General features: G+C 32.3%; 1 protein-coding gene across 7 annotated transcripts in view; it reads right to left on the bottom strand.

Moving 5' to 3' along the window:
* Positions 1-13,102, bottom strand: part of LOC108711045 (liprin-alpha-2) — a 186,804-nt gene that overhangs the window by 53,248 nt on the left and 120,454 nt on the right. For all 7 annotated transcript variants that reach the window (XM_041586288.1, XM_018252369.2, XM_041586287.1 and 4 more), the window contains 2 exons: positions 12,870-12,944; positions 982-1,095 (listed from right to left, as the gene is read on the bottom strand). In XM_041586288.1, the coding sequence (XP_041442222.1) occupies positions 982-1,095; positions 12,870-12,944 (189 nt within the window). The remainder of the gene's footprint in view (positions 1-981; positions 1,096-12,869; positions 12,945-13,102) is intronic.

Raw genomic sequence — 13,102 nt, forward strand, 5'->3', positions numbered from 1 at the left:
AGGTAGGTTTTATTACAGAACAGCACTCAATAGTAAAAACCCATGTCCCACTGAGACACATTCAGTTACATTGAGAAGGAAAAACAGCAGCCTGACAGAAAACATTTCTCTCCTAAAGTGCAGGCACAAGTCACATGACCGGGGGCAGCTGGGAAATTTACAAAATGTCTAGCCCCATGTCAGATTTCAAAATTGAATATATAGAAATCTGTTTGCTCTTTTGAGAAATGGATTTCAGTGCAGAATTCTGCTGGAGTAGCACTATTAACTGATGCGTTTTGAAAAAAAACATGTTTTCTGATGACAGGATAACTTTAAGTACTAAATTAGCAGCTGTCAAGGCTCATGTACTGCTCACAAGGGAAGTTGTTGAAATAAAATACAGAAGAAACAGTGGTTCCTCTGACCAATGGTGAATTTAGCCAAAAAGCCTTGGGTTTCTGACGAATTAAGAATCAAATCCTGGAATCAATTCTTCCCCAATCTGTTTTCTTCATGTAGAACTATATTTGTGCAAACACGAAGTTACTATCCAATAGAATGCTACTTTATGTGTGATAAACTGTCCGATTCTTAGACATATAGATACTTGCCAATTGATTAGCAAGCATTCTGTACATAGACTGCACAAATGATGGCATATTTCTGTAGAGCTAAAAACTTTGGAACAGTGTTTGGTAACAATGCAATAAATCAATAAAATGCAGATGTTCTAAATAGCAGCCTTAGACTAGCTAGACTTAGGATGACAAACAGTCTCTTTGTTCTTACCTAATCACATAAAAAAGGCAGATGTCATAAGTCGCCTATGAAATAGAGCTTTATGGTCACACAGAAACTCAAAAGTATCAAAAAGTCATAGTGCTTCCAAATGTGGTAAATGGAATACTGCAGTATGCAAGTTAAACAAAATACTGCATATAGTACAGTACACATGCTAGAAGCTGTGCAAAATGTGAAAATGCTGTTAAATTATTTCACCTTATCATGAATCTGTTGCCCTTGTTCCATTCCTTCAAGATCATCCTGCTCCGACCCTTCTCCAGTTCCCACTTTTCTTTGTATGTGAGCATTTTGTTCTCTTAATGCAACAATCTATGGAGAAAATATATCACAAGGTTTATGGTTGCACTCATATCTGGCATTTAAATCAATCAAATGTTTTAGAACCTATTAGAAAAATTAGTTAGAGAAGTGAACAAATGTAATTGTAAGATCTTTAGTAACAATGCACAATTTTTGGGGGGAAAATAGTAAAATTGATTGAAGTTTACATATGTTGGTAGTGTTTTTCTCTTGCCCTCATGCAGACAAAAACAACAATTCCCATGATATATATTTTCCAACTCATAGCTGGTTAAAATTCCATTATTTCTCATGGGGATATGAAGAACTCGAAAAAACTACAATCTACCAGGGAGAGAGAAATAAGAACTCATGAAAACATTCAAAAACAACAAATTCTCCCTGCTCTTCTATAGAAGTTGTACATACCGATACTATAATATTTATGATTGATGACATTTTTATTTCTTCCTGAACAACACATTTTTTTGCACTTCATAACTTTAAAATTAATTTTTTGTAACTTACAATTCCCTTTATTTGCCCCCCAAAAAACTTGAAATGCAGTAAAACTGTTGTCCTTAAGATCCTTAAAAAGAGCTAAAAAAGAAGTCCACAGGAATCAGTGGCATTGCAGCAGAAATAGTACAAAATTATGTCAACATATATAGTGTATAGTATAGATCCTCACAGTCTTTGTGAGCTTTGGTATTTCAGGTTTGACAACAAGGAATACAAGAAATACATGTACATGTACAAAGTGTACTTTATCTTAACTATAGCTAAATGCTTTGAGTTATACACAGCCATTGAGAAAAAATGTGTACCTGTTTACATCTACAGTAGTTTATCAATGAGGCGTCATTCATGACTGTTAGAGCAGTTACTTCATATCTAATCTGAAGTGGTTTGAACATAAATGACAACTTGCCAAACAGGTGGTATACAAAGCGTAAAGGAGTTGTTTAGTATGAAAATAAAAACTGGGTAAATAGGCTGTGAAAAATAAAAACAATTCTAATATAGTTATAGTACTGTATACTACTGTAACTTAAGCGGACTCCTTCATATGACCTTTCAGATTTGCAAAACTGTAAATAGTAATTATTTTTAATATTCCATAGTTATATCATTATTTAGGGATACATGTTTTTTATATTTAATATGCCAGGGTTATACCATTATTTAGGGAGATTTGTTTTTTTATCAATTTTAATTTGATCTGATACACTGTTAGTGGCATATCAACCTGTGCAGTTTAATTGGAATATGACCCATGGCACCAGCGGAAAAAATCTGCCTCTAAAGACTTGAATGTTTTGATTAATCACACAAGCATAAAAATAATTGTGCTGACCACTGGAATCTTTTGAAATGCATAGGATTAAAATGAATCTGTTTGAAGAAGTCTCTTTAATACTCAAATGACCTACATTTCCCTAGCAAATACTAGGTTTTCAGGTTCCTTATCAACTGATACTAAATTATACTGCCTTATCTAACTCACAATGATGCACAAATTATAACTATTTGTGATGCACAGATTGTAACTATTTCTGATGCACAAATTGTAACTATTTCTGATGCACAAATTGCAACTATTTCTGATGCACAAATTATAACTGTAAATCAACCTGCATGTCTGTCTAAAGTTTGCAAAATAATCAATCTGTATTGAATGCATAACAAAAAGTATATTGTATCTCTGTAACAAAAAAGCAAAAGCAAAAAGTGAAGCTAAATTCAATTGGCCCTTGAAATGTTTTTTTTTTTAAAAAAAAAATGCTAAACATATTGTGCAACATTAGTAATCTTTGGCTACTTGCACAATTATGTTATTTGGAGTCCTGTATTATATACATACATATATATATATATATATATATATATATATATATATATATATATATATATATATATATATATATATATATATATATATACAATTCCAAAGGTGCACTCCGTAGACCAAGGCAGTACCTGGGTGCTCAGCGTTGGGGGTAGATAGAACTTTGCAAAATAGCGGCACTCACAGGGTTTCTTAGTGCAAATAAAAGATTTTTATTGAACTCGACGTTTCGAAAACCCATGGGTTTGTGGGGACTCTGTTTGTTCATTTGTTTTCTCCTGACGAAGAGCCCTGTGTGGGCACGAAACGTCGAGTTCAATAAAAATCTTTTATTTGCACTAAGAAACCCTGTGAGTGCCGCTATTTTGCAAAGTTATATATATATATATATATATATATATATATATATATATATATATATATATATATATATATATATATATATATACACTGTACGTTAGGAATAGTTATTTTACCAATGTGCTATACATAACGTCTTCATTATAAATTATTATATATTATAAGATGGGTCATTTACAGTCTGATAAATGTATCTGGGCCTCTATTAGTCTTTTTCTTGGCTTTTACAAAAACAAACCCCCTACACGCAATAAAAGACACAAAGTTTGTCCAGTTACAGTATCCCATAGCAATCACTAAAATTTTTGCTTTTAAACAGGTGATAAGTAAATGCCACCTGCTAATTGGTTGCTATAGGCGACTAGACCTGTAACAAACTTAGCATCTTTTACACAAGCCCTGTAGAGAGAATCCCAATGGCTGGCCATATCTGTATCGATGAACTATGGATATTTGTGGGTTAATCAATCAGGCAGGTTTTTAAAATTTTATCTTGTGATGCACCATGATGGGTTCCCACACAGGATAGCCAATTGTATGACTATTTTAACTAAGTCAAATTAGTATCATTGTGACAAAAAAGTTACTGTACACTTGTGAATGAACTGGCAGCTGGTTATTGTGTAAAAAAAAATACAATTGAATTATTTACTCATCTACTTACATGATAACAAACAGTTGGGGGCAGATTTATCAAGGGTCGAATTTCGAAGTTAAAAATACTTCAAAATTCAACCATCAAATTAAAATACTTTGACTTCGAATATTGTGAAACGTTGAAAAAATTCTCGAAAAGGCGAAAACTTTGTGAAATTTTAAAGTTAATAGGCGTCAAATTCTTTTTACACACAACAATTTTTTACAAGCACACAGATTTTTCTCACTCCAAATGCATGGAAAAAATTTTTGTCTTGCCGATTTTTTGTGGCAGTGAATTTTTTTGCGCAAATTTTTGCCACCGTTTCATGAAAAAATCTGCGGATGTTCAAGTGTGTAATTTTTCTGTGAATCCATGTCTTCTGAAAAAATTCACTCATCACTACTACCAAGGGAACATCTTTTAACGTAACACTGAATTGATTTATTTAGGGTTGAACCAATATAATTATTTAAGGATAAGTAATATTCCAGAAGTTTTAGGCTTAGGGGCTATCTAAAGTAATTCTTCCTGTGGATTCTTCCTGTGGATTCAGGATTTTAGAATTTATTATTTAATTCTATGTTATAATTTTGCTGATATGTATTACAACTTTGTTGATATGTTTTCTTCAATGATATGTTTGACTTCTTCAGTCAACCTGCATTAACTGCACACCATTTAAATCATTTATTATTAGTTGTATATAGTCATCTATTTATGTTATTAGTCCAGCTAAGCTGGCTGACTAGTTATCTAATTTATTTATATGCCTGCCAATTAAAAGATTATTCCATTTGATGGCATATAACCACATATGAAAGTGAATGGGTTAACATTTTATTACATAACATAAACATAGTCCATGTTCTAAATTCTGAGAGCAGCAATTCTGGAATTTTAGTGTATGCCTTCACAAAGACACAATGGTACAATATTGTATAAGTGACGCAAAAGGACAGCAATGAGAGATAAATCACGTTGGCACTGTACATCTTCATGATGCATGTAATTATGTGAAAAGCATAGCAGAAGAAGTCTATAGTAAGGATTTACCGCCTTAGTAGATGGATGGATAGAAAGGGCAAACAGATTTAAGCACTTGAGATGTATTAAGGAAAAACTTTCACCTAGAAAAAAGTGGTGTTTTTTCTTTATTCCTACACACTTGCTTCATTATTGTCACATTTCTTGAAAATAATCTCTAAAGGTCAAAACCTTTTCTCTTTCAATAAAATGAGTCATGATTTTCCAAGCTGTCAATGCAGAACACAGCTGAAGTGTGAAGGGGAAAAAACTGCTTCAGTTTTTAGCCGTATTGTCAGAATAAGTAAGGATCTCAAATTGCACATCATATTATAACAAATTGACTGAAAATATGCTGGATGTCAAGCCAAAGTACATTTAAAATATAGCAATTTTGTGTCAAATACCTTTTTGTTCTTTTGACAATATTTGTTCACAGACTTTTTCTACTTAGATAGGGACTCAAGACCTCAATTTTGTGAAAAGCTGTTTGTTTCCATATAACAAATGTTGGGGCATTTAAACCATTTTCAAACAATACTTTGGTTTTCTCTTAAAAGAATGGTGAATGGTAAATGGTCAAAGAAAAAAGGATAGAGGGCCAAATCCTGATGTACTGAATTGCAGATTTTTTTACTTAGATTTAAAACAGTCAAACTTGGCAGAGTCACAGTTGTAAAGATAATAATACATTTTAAATAATAAACAAATTCAGGTATACATTGACCTCCATCGGACTGCCTAATAAACCACAGCTGGAACGCTTAAGAAGATAATAGATGAGCTGGGAAACGTTCACAGAAGGGCTGTCATACCAGAATAGGATTTGAACATAACCCAGAACCCTACTTTAGATTGCTGTAGATGTCTACTGTCCCATATAAACAGATAGCAAATTCCACAAACCGTTAAATCCGAGACCCCAACAATGATTCATTGAGACAACTGAATCCTATTGACTATACTTTTTTGTCACTGGTTTACCAGGCATTCAACACTGGACACCCTTTTAATATCTCACAACCTTCAACATTTAACAGAAACTTCCAGTGAATCAATTACCTGGTCTGGCCACATAACTCATTTCATGGAAATTAAGAAAAAGGTTCCTTATAAATCCAGATATTAGTTATGGATACATATACAACAATCCTTTGTAGAAAACAACATAATATAACCAGATATAGCTTTAGCCATAGTAAAAGAAACCCACAAATGTTACAGGAATTGCTTAAAATAAGCTCTCACAGGAAAGGCAAATTACAGACCAAACTAAAATAACTTTTAGTTTCTATAAAGCAACTGGAATCAGGCACAAACTATCTTATGTAAACTGTAATTTTACACAGACAATCATGAACACAGATTAATGAGCTTTTTACACACACACACACACACACACACATATATATATATATATATATATATATATATATATATATATATATATATATATATAATGTTTATCATTATAAGTAGACATCTCTTTAATGACAGAATACAGTGAAACCTCAATTTTACATCTCCTGATTTTAAGTTTTCCCTCATTTTACACTGATTTTGTGTGTCCACCAATATATAATGTGTAATGAATTTCCCTGATTTAGCATTTTCCCTGATTTCACTTTTTTTATGGACCCCTGAAAATTTTAAAATGGGGGTTCTACTGCAATTTAAAAAGCAGGGCCCTGAAAATGAATCCACCATACTATGCTGTACAAAGTAGCAGTTGTAGCAATAATACCAAAGCACCACAGAAATTCATATAATGTTGATTCGTAAGAAAAGCATAGAAACCATGGACTCTGGGAACACAATTGCAGGCTTCAAACTCAGCTGATCAGAATCAAACATTCTTATCATCTTATATGCCTTAACAGGTAAGACACAGGGGAAATATAGTAAAAGCGGTAAATGGAAAAAATTGCATAAATTAAAATTAGCATTTTACGATGTTATATTCTCAGTTACACAGTACACAGTGAGTTTTAATTGTTCACCACACATTTTAAGGCCACCTTAATATAGTGGGTTATTTTTTTGTCTCAAATATAACAAACTATTTATAGCAAACAATATACTGTAGCATTGGCAATCTTTATTCCCCTGGTGGATGGTGGTCACTTAATACTTTTTCTATTTTGCCATATTTTGCCATATTTAAATATGCCACTATTCATAAAAAATATATGTTATTGGCCACACCAATACCCAATCTGGTATCTTGAATGGAAAATAAATCTGGGCACAGCCTTCACAGACCAAAAACAGATTGACATTCTGTAGGAAGAACCAAATTATAAAGTCTGTTGGCAATCATAAACTGTAGATACCCAAGAAAGATATTCAATTGTTCCCCAGTCTATCAAATACTGTACATGCTGGAGATGCTAGAAAGCTCCTGGAAAACTTGTTTTGTTACTGGTCAATCATAAAGTAAAAACCAATCCTACAAATATGTTGTTTACCATTAAATTAGTGCGTAAAAGCAGGAGAGTTGCACATTTGAGTGAAATTAAAGGACCAGTAACATCAAAAATGTTTTTAAATACATTTAAAATTGCAAAGTCTTTATTAAGAAATAACTTACCGAAACTCTGCTTGCGTTCCTCTTCAGAAAGCGATCGGGCGATCCATTGTGCGGCACTCGATTTCTCCTCCCTGCCTTCCTTATAGGAGATAGCCAGGAGAAAGAAATTGAGGGCCGCACGTTGGATCGTCGCTGTGTCACCTTTTCTGACGAGGAGCGGAAGCAGAGTTTTGGTAAGGTATTTCTTAATAAAGGCTTTGCGATTTTAAAGTTTCATTTGTCTTGGTGTTTTTTTTCTATGTTTACTAACGATTTTTTAAAAAAAATTTTTTATGTTACTGGTCCTTTAAGTCAAACGTTTGTGGCAAAGAAAAGGTTATAAGAAAAGATTACTTGGGTGCTAGAGCTTTTAAAAGATGTGTATAACACAGTAAAAATGATAAAAATATAAAAAATAGGAAAATATATAAAGCATGACCATTTATAAGACTACTAATTAAAAATAGTAGACTACTTATTAAAAATAATGTTTTACATATTTAAATCTGGGGTAAAACAATTCAAAATTTAAATTTTTATTTTTCCTACTATTTGTTGTTAATGTTGTAGAGAGACTACACACATAATTTTTACCTACTTATAAAAAATGCAAGCATTTAAATGGAAAGTAGATAAAAGAGACAGATATTTTATTTAACTATGACATAGTTTACATTTACTTGGAAAAGTACAGATGATAATATGATTGAAAAGGGAAATGAAAAAGAGATTATAATATAATGATAGCCAGGACAAAATAAACCAGCAATTGTGAACTGAATTGGTTTGAAATAAAAACCAGAGAATAAGAATATGAAAACATGGCAATGTATTGTGATGTAAGGGTTTGTAGTGGCCTGAAATGTTATCTTGGTATAGTGCTTGTTAAAGGGTAATAACTATACTGGCATTGCAGTAAACAAGGTGTTTTTGACTTTTTGTACCAAATGATATCATGCAATACCTCCTGGAGGCTTTTCCAACTAATTGGCTCATTAAAGGAGATTATATAACAGGGGACTTTGGAAGGTGATAGGAAAGGTTGTGGCTAATCAAAATAAGAATTGAGTCTTAGACAAGATATTATATGCAGGTATGAGAACGGTTAATTAGATGGGATGTTGTGACTCAGTTTTCTGTGTTAAATGAGATAAATAGGATATCTGTGTTTAGTTATTCTGTGTCAAACAGACAAATCAAAGTGGCTGCATCTGTATTTATCAATAAACTAAGTCAAAAAAGTTGGATCAGAAAAAACTAGATAAAATCCAGTGAAAACCCAAGTTGTATGAATTTTTTGGATTTGATGCCCAAATCACAACATTTTTCGGGTTATCGCCCAAAAAACCCACATTTTTTTTTCGGAATATCAGACAAAATCCAGATGCACAATATTTTCAAATTGTAAAAAGGACATCTACCATTGACCCTTACCCCAACCCTACATGACCTCGGCAGGTTTGAGATGGTGGATTTTCAGGTTCTGACTTTTAGCAGCTTCAGGGTATAACGAATCTCTAAAAATTTGAGGGTTTTTTTCCATAAAAAAATGTGAGTTTTTGCCCAAAAAAACAGACCAGAAAAAAAAGAAGTTTAATAAATGAGCCCCTATATGTTGCATCACAAAGTTGCTTGCAGAATAGCAGTAGTACTAGTAGCGAATGCCATTGTGATACAAAGAACTGTTCAATGGTGCAAGAAGGTAAGCTTCACAATTTTCTTAAACTTCTGTTAAATATCCCACCAATATCTTAACAAGACATTCATCTTATCTCCGTTAGATGTATCAACTAGCCTATTGACCGCCTACTAAATAAGTAGTTGTATTTGTTTAGATGTGTTTGCCTTCTAGATCTCAGTTGTTACACCCTCAGATGTTACATGTGTAAGTCTGGGTTATACCACAGTACAGACACTATCAAAGAGTTGGTGAAGACTAGTAACTAGTTTACTAAGATTGCAGTATGTAATCCAAGCTAATACTGGGACTTCATTTCACTGAAAGCATTCAAGGGAAAAGAAAATTGGTATATGTTTTAACTTTATCAATAAATATTGCTTGTACTTCTTTATTTTTGGCCATGTGGAGTCCCTTGAGTGTCCGATGGCCCATTTCTGTTTATCTGCATAATATTGGTTTACTGCTCCCTGAGCTGATGGGCTGGGGCTGGTGCACCTGGACCACTGATTCAATTTGGTGCGTTATCTACTTTGGTTTTCTGTAGCACTTCTCTCTTCTCTTTCTAAAATTATCTAATCAAGTACCAGTTATATAAAAATTATATATTGTATTGCTTATTATATAAAGTACTTTGAAATGTTATGACTATTACACCCTAAAAATATTATGCTTATGAACCATCTCCTCTAAAAAGTATTTTTTTAAGTAAACTTTATTGAATTTAACTGCATTTGATCAAAATTACATGCTGCAAGCCTAAATTCAGGTTTTATTTAGCATGAATTACTTATCTAGATGCCGATGGCAATCTATTTATTTCAGCTCCATAAGACTAAAAGCTTTTCCTGGAGAATTATATAAAGAATAAAGTGGTTTATACCTTTAAAACACCAACTAAGTTATAGTTTTTTTTAGTTTTGTCTATATTATGTTTGTAAATTAGCTAGAGGCAGTATTGAATGAGTCAGAGTTTGCATAACAGTTCTCAGTACAACCATATAAAAATTAATCTCTAAAACAGTTATGTAAAGCAATGGTAAACTGCCCATTTTATAGTTATTTAGCATATTGCTGTTGGACTTGTAGGGCATTATGGAAATACAAGTGTACTGTAGTTCAAACCTGTAAACAAAGATTACCACTGTCACAAATTATCTAGGCTTTTCTTACTGTGCTTTTTCTTAAAGCACACTGTTAAAACCTTTGATTTGTCTCAGTGGCACCCACAGGCTACATTTAATCCCTTCCACTTTAGGGTAACCCCTCTGTTAAGCATGTGGTGGATTAACTAAAGTACAGTGATTCCATACCCCAGGTCCTGGGTATTAAACCTTTCTCTTTCATGATGAAGGTTAAAAAGGACAAATTTCCTCACACTGCCCTTTAAATAACCAAGGAATCTATCTAACATAATTGCATTCCTCATTCAGACACCACAACAAAGTACATTTTTAAAGGACATTTCCAGATGATATAAAAACAAATATTACATTACTCTCCTAGTTTGGGTGACCCATTGCATAGTAACTGTAACTGAAGTGAGAATAAACGTCTGGATGTTAATCCTAGGACTCGGCATAACTTGATGACATTTATCCACTAACATATTTTATGAAATGTAAGTGAACTGACATACATAATGTCATTTTGATTTATTTTTTAAAATTATCCATCATGGCATGATGGTTTCCTTAGACTGAAATTCATTGACCAATCTGAATTTTGGTCCACACAAGTACAACTGAACCAGTGATGTATGGCTATAACTGGCAACACGTTGACCCATTTGGGATAGTGGGAGTTGTAACTTCCAACAGAATCTTGTCCATCAGTTTTCACATGATAAACCATGACATAATGTTTTCTCAATGAATGGAATCTGGCCAATTATGGCAAGAACTGCGGTTGTTAAAAGTTTAAGAATGCTTAAAAAGTTAGCCTTATAAGTCTGAAACCGTTTAAAAAAAGAGTAAATTAGATTTGATTTGATTCATTTTTTCTTTGGAGGAAAGTGCTTTATTTTTTTATTTGTACCTAGAATAATAAATATGAAGAATTATAAATATTGCCAAATTTACAATAAATTCCAACTTTGTCACTAGTGATAAAATGTGAAAAGAAAGGAACTTTATTTCAACCTTGGATAAATCTGCATCTAGGTAAATGAACAAATACTTTTCACTTATGAATAAATAGTGGAACCCTAAGCAACATAAGTAATACCACCACCTTTTTAGTTTTTTACCCATACCATAACTTTTTTTCATATAAAACCTTAAGCTTTGGATTTTTAACCTGCAACAAGGAATTGTAAATGTCAATATGCAATTATCAGCACTCTAACTGAAAGCTCCATGTCAACTAAACTACAATTCTAAAAGTATAGATGACAGCACTATATTTTTCAAAACTAAGCAATTCTTTTTCACTTCTATTATAACTTCTATTATAACACTTCATTTACAGATACAACTGGTTACGTGTAGGAAGTAAACATCCACTAGTCTTAGCTCTACTATTCATACTGTATATGTTTTAGATAAGCATCTTTGAAAATGTTAATTGTTTTTTAAGATATACTATAGAAGTACAAAGTGTAGATAAGAGCCAGGAAAACGTGTTTTTAAATAGATTACCAAGATTGATTTGTACCTTAAGACAGTCTAAGACAGTATTTGCAAGAGTAATCCCAAGAAAGTGACTCCATACAATGTACTTAGAATCTCAAGTCTTAAACAACCATTTTGATGGTCATATGGCTACTTTGCTGGGCTGGAAGATATATATTACAGCATATTTACATGATGAAACGTCTGGTTCCGATCCATATAATCTGAATGTGGAGATAAACAATGTTCAGCTCCAAGTTTAACACTGATATTTAATCTCCAAAATACAAACTTCAGCATATTTGTATAATCAGGTTACATGTTTATAATGAATCTTACAGCAAGGAAACCCTATTTTTTTACTTCTTACTTACCGTGATGTATAAAGTATCTGATGTTTAGCTCATGAGTATATATTTGTAATGAAACCATACATACAGACTGAAAGTATCTTGATGACTAAATTAAGGAAATGTATTCATTTCAGTTGATTCATTTCAGTTTTCATAAGTCTTTTTGTATTATAAAATATAAAATAATACAGATATTATAAAATGCCTAGATATTTGAATATAGTGAAAATTATTAATATGGGGAAAAAGATATACACACATTTTCCCTCAATGCTAAATTGATACAAAGTCAAAAGAAATTTCAGTTAAAAAATGTCAGCAAAATCAGTTATTTCATTTTTTTCAAATTAAAGTTTAAATCAGCCAGAATTCAGTTATGGACTTTGTAATAGATTTTGTAACAAAACAGTGAATTTACACTTTTTGAAGGTTATAAAGTGGGCTGGTGTTGTTTGGCAGATGTAATTCAACAATGTTGAGAGTGGAGGATGGACAGTTTGTGTCCTATCAGCCAGCTGCATTATATGTTACCATGGTAAAACAAAATTAATGAAGACGAATCTGGAGGAAATTAAATATTTGACAGAATTTGTCAGTGAGCTGTGTTCAGTGATGTATAGAAATGCAATTCATATTTGCAGAGAGTGTTTAAAAATATGATGCTGATCCTAATCTTTATAATAAAATACTGCAATTTAAATTGGATTAAATCAATTTTACCTCCTGGTTTGCAGCAGTAAGCTCTTCTTCCAATGCAGAGACTCTTTCTAAAGAAATCCTCAGTCGTTCTCTTACCTGGAAGAAAAATCAAAATGTGCAGTAACATAATTTTCTATCAAGCCTATATGAAAAAAATAGTTTAGTTACACTGAGACCCAAATTAACATATGTGAAGCTTTCCAAATGATCAAACAATTTACAGGGAAATATGAAAAAGTAAAACCTGTTTTTTT

This window comes from Xenopus laevis, chromosome 3L (assembly GCF_017654675.1).
Source record: "Xenopus laevis strain J_2021 chromosome 3L, Xenopus_laevis_v10.1, whole genome shotgun sequence".
Classification (NCBI taxonomy): domain Eukaryota; kingdom Metazoa; phylum Chordata; class Amphibia; order Anura; family Pipidae; genus Xenopus; species Xenopus laevis.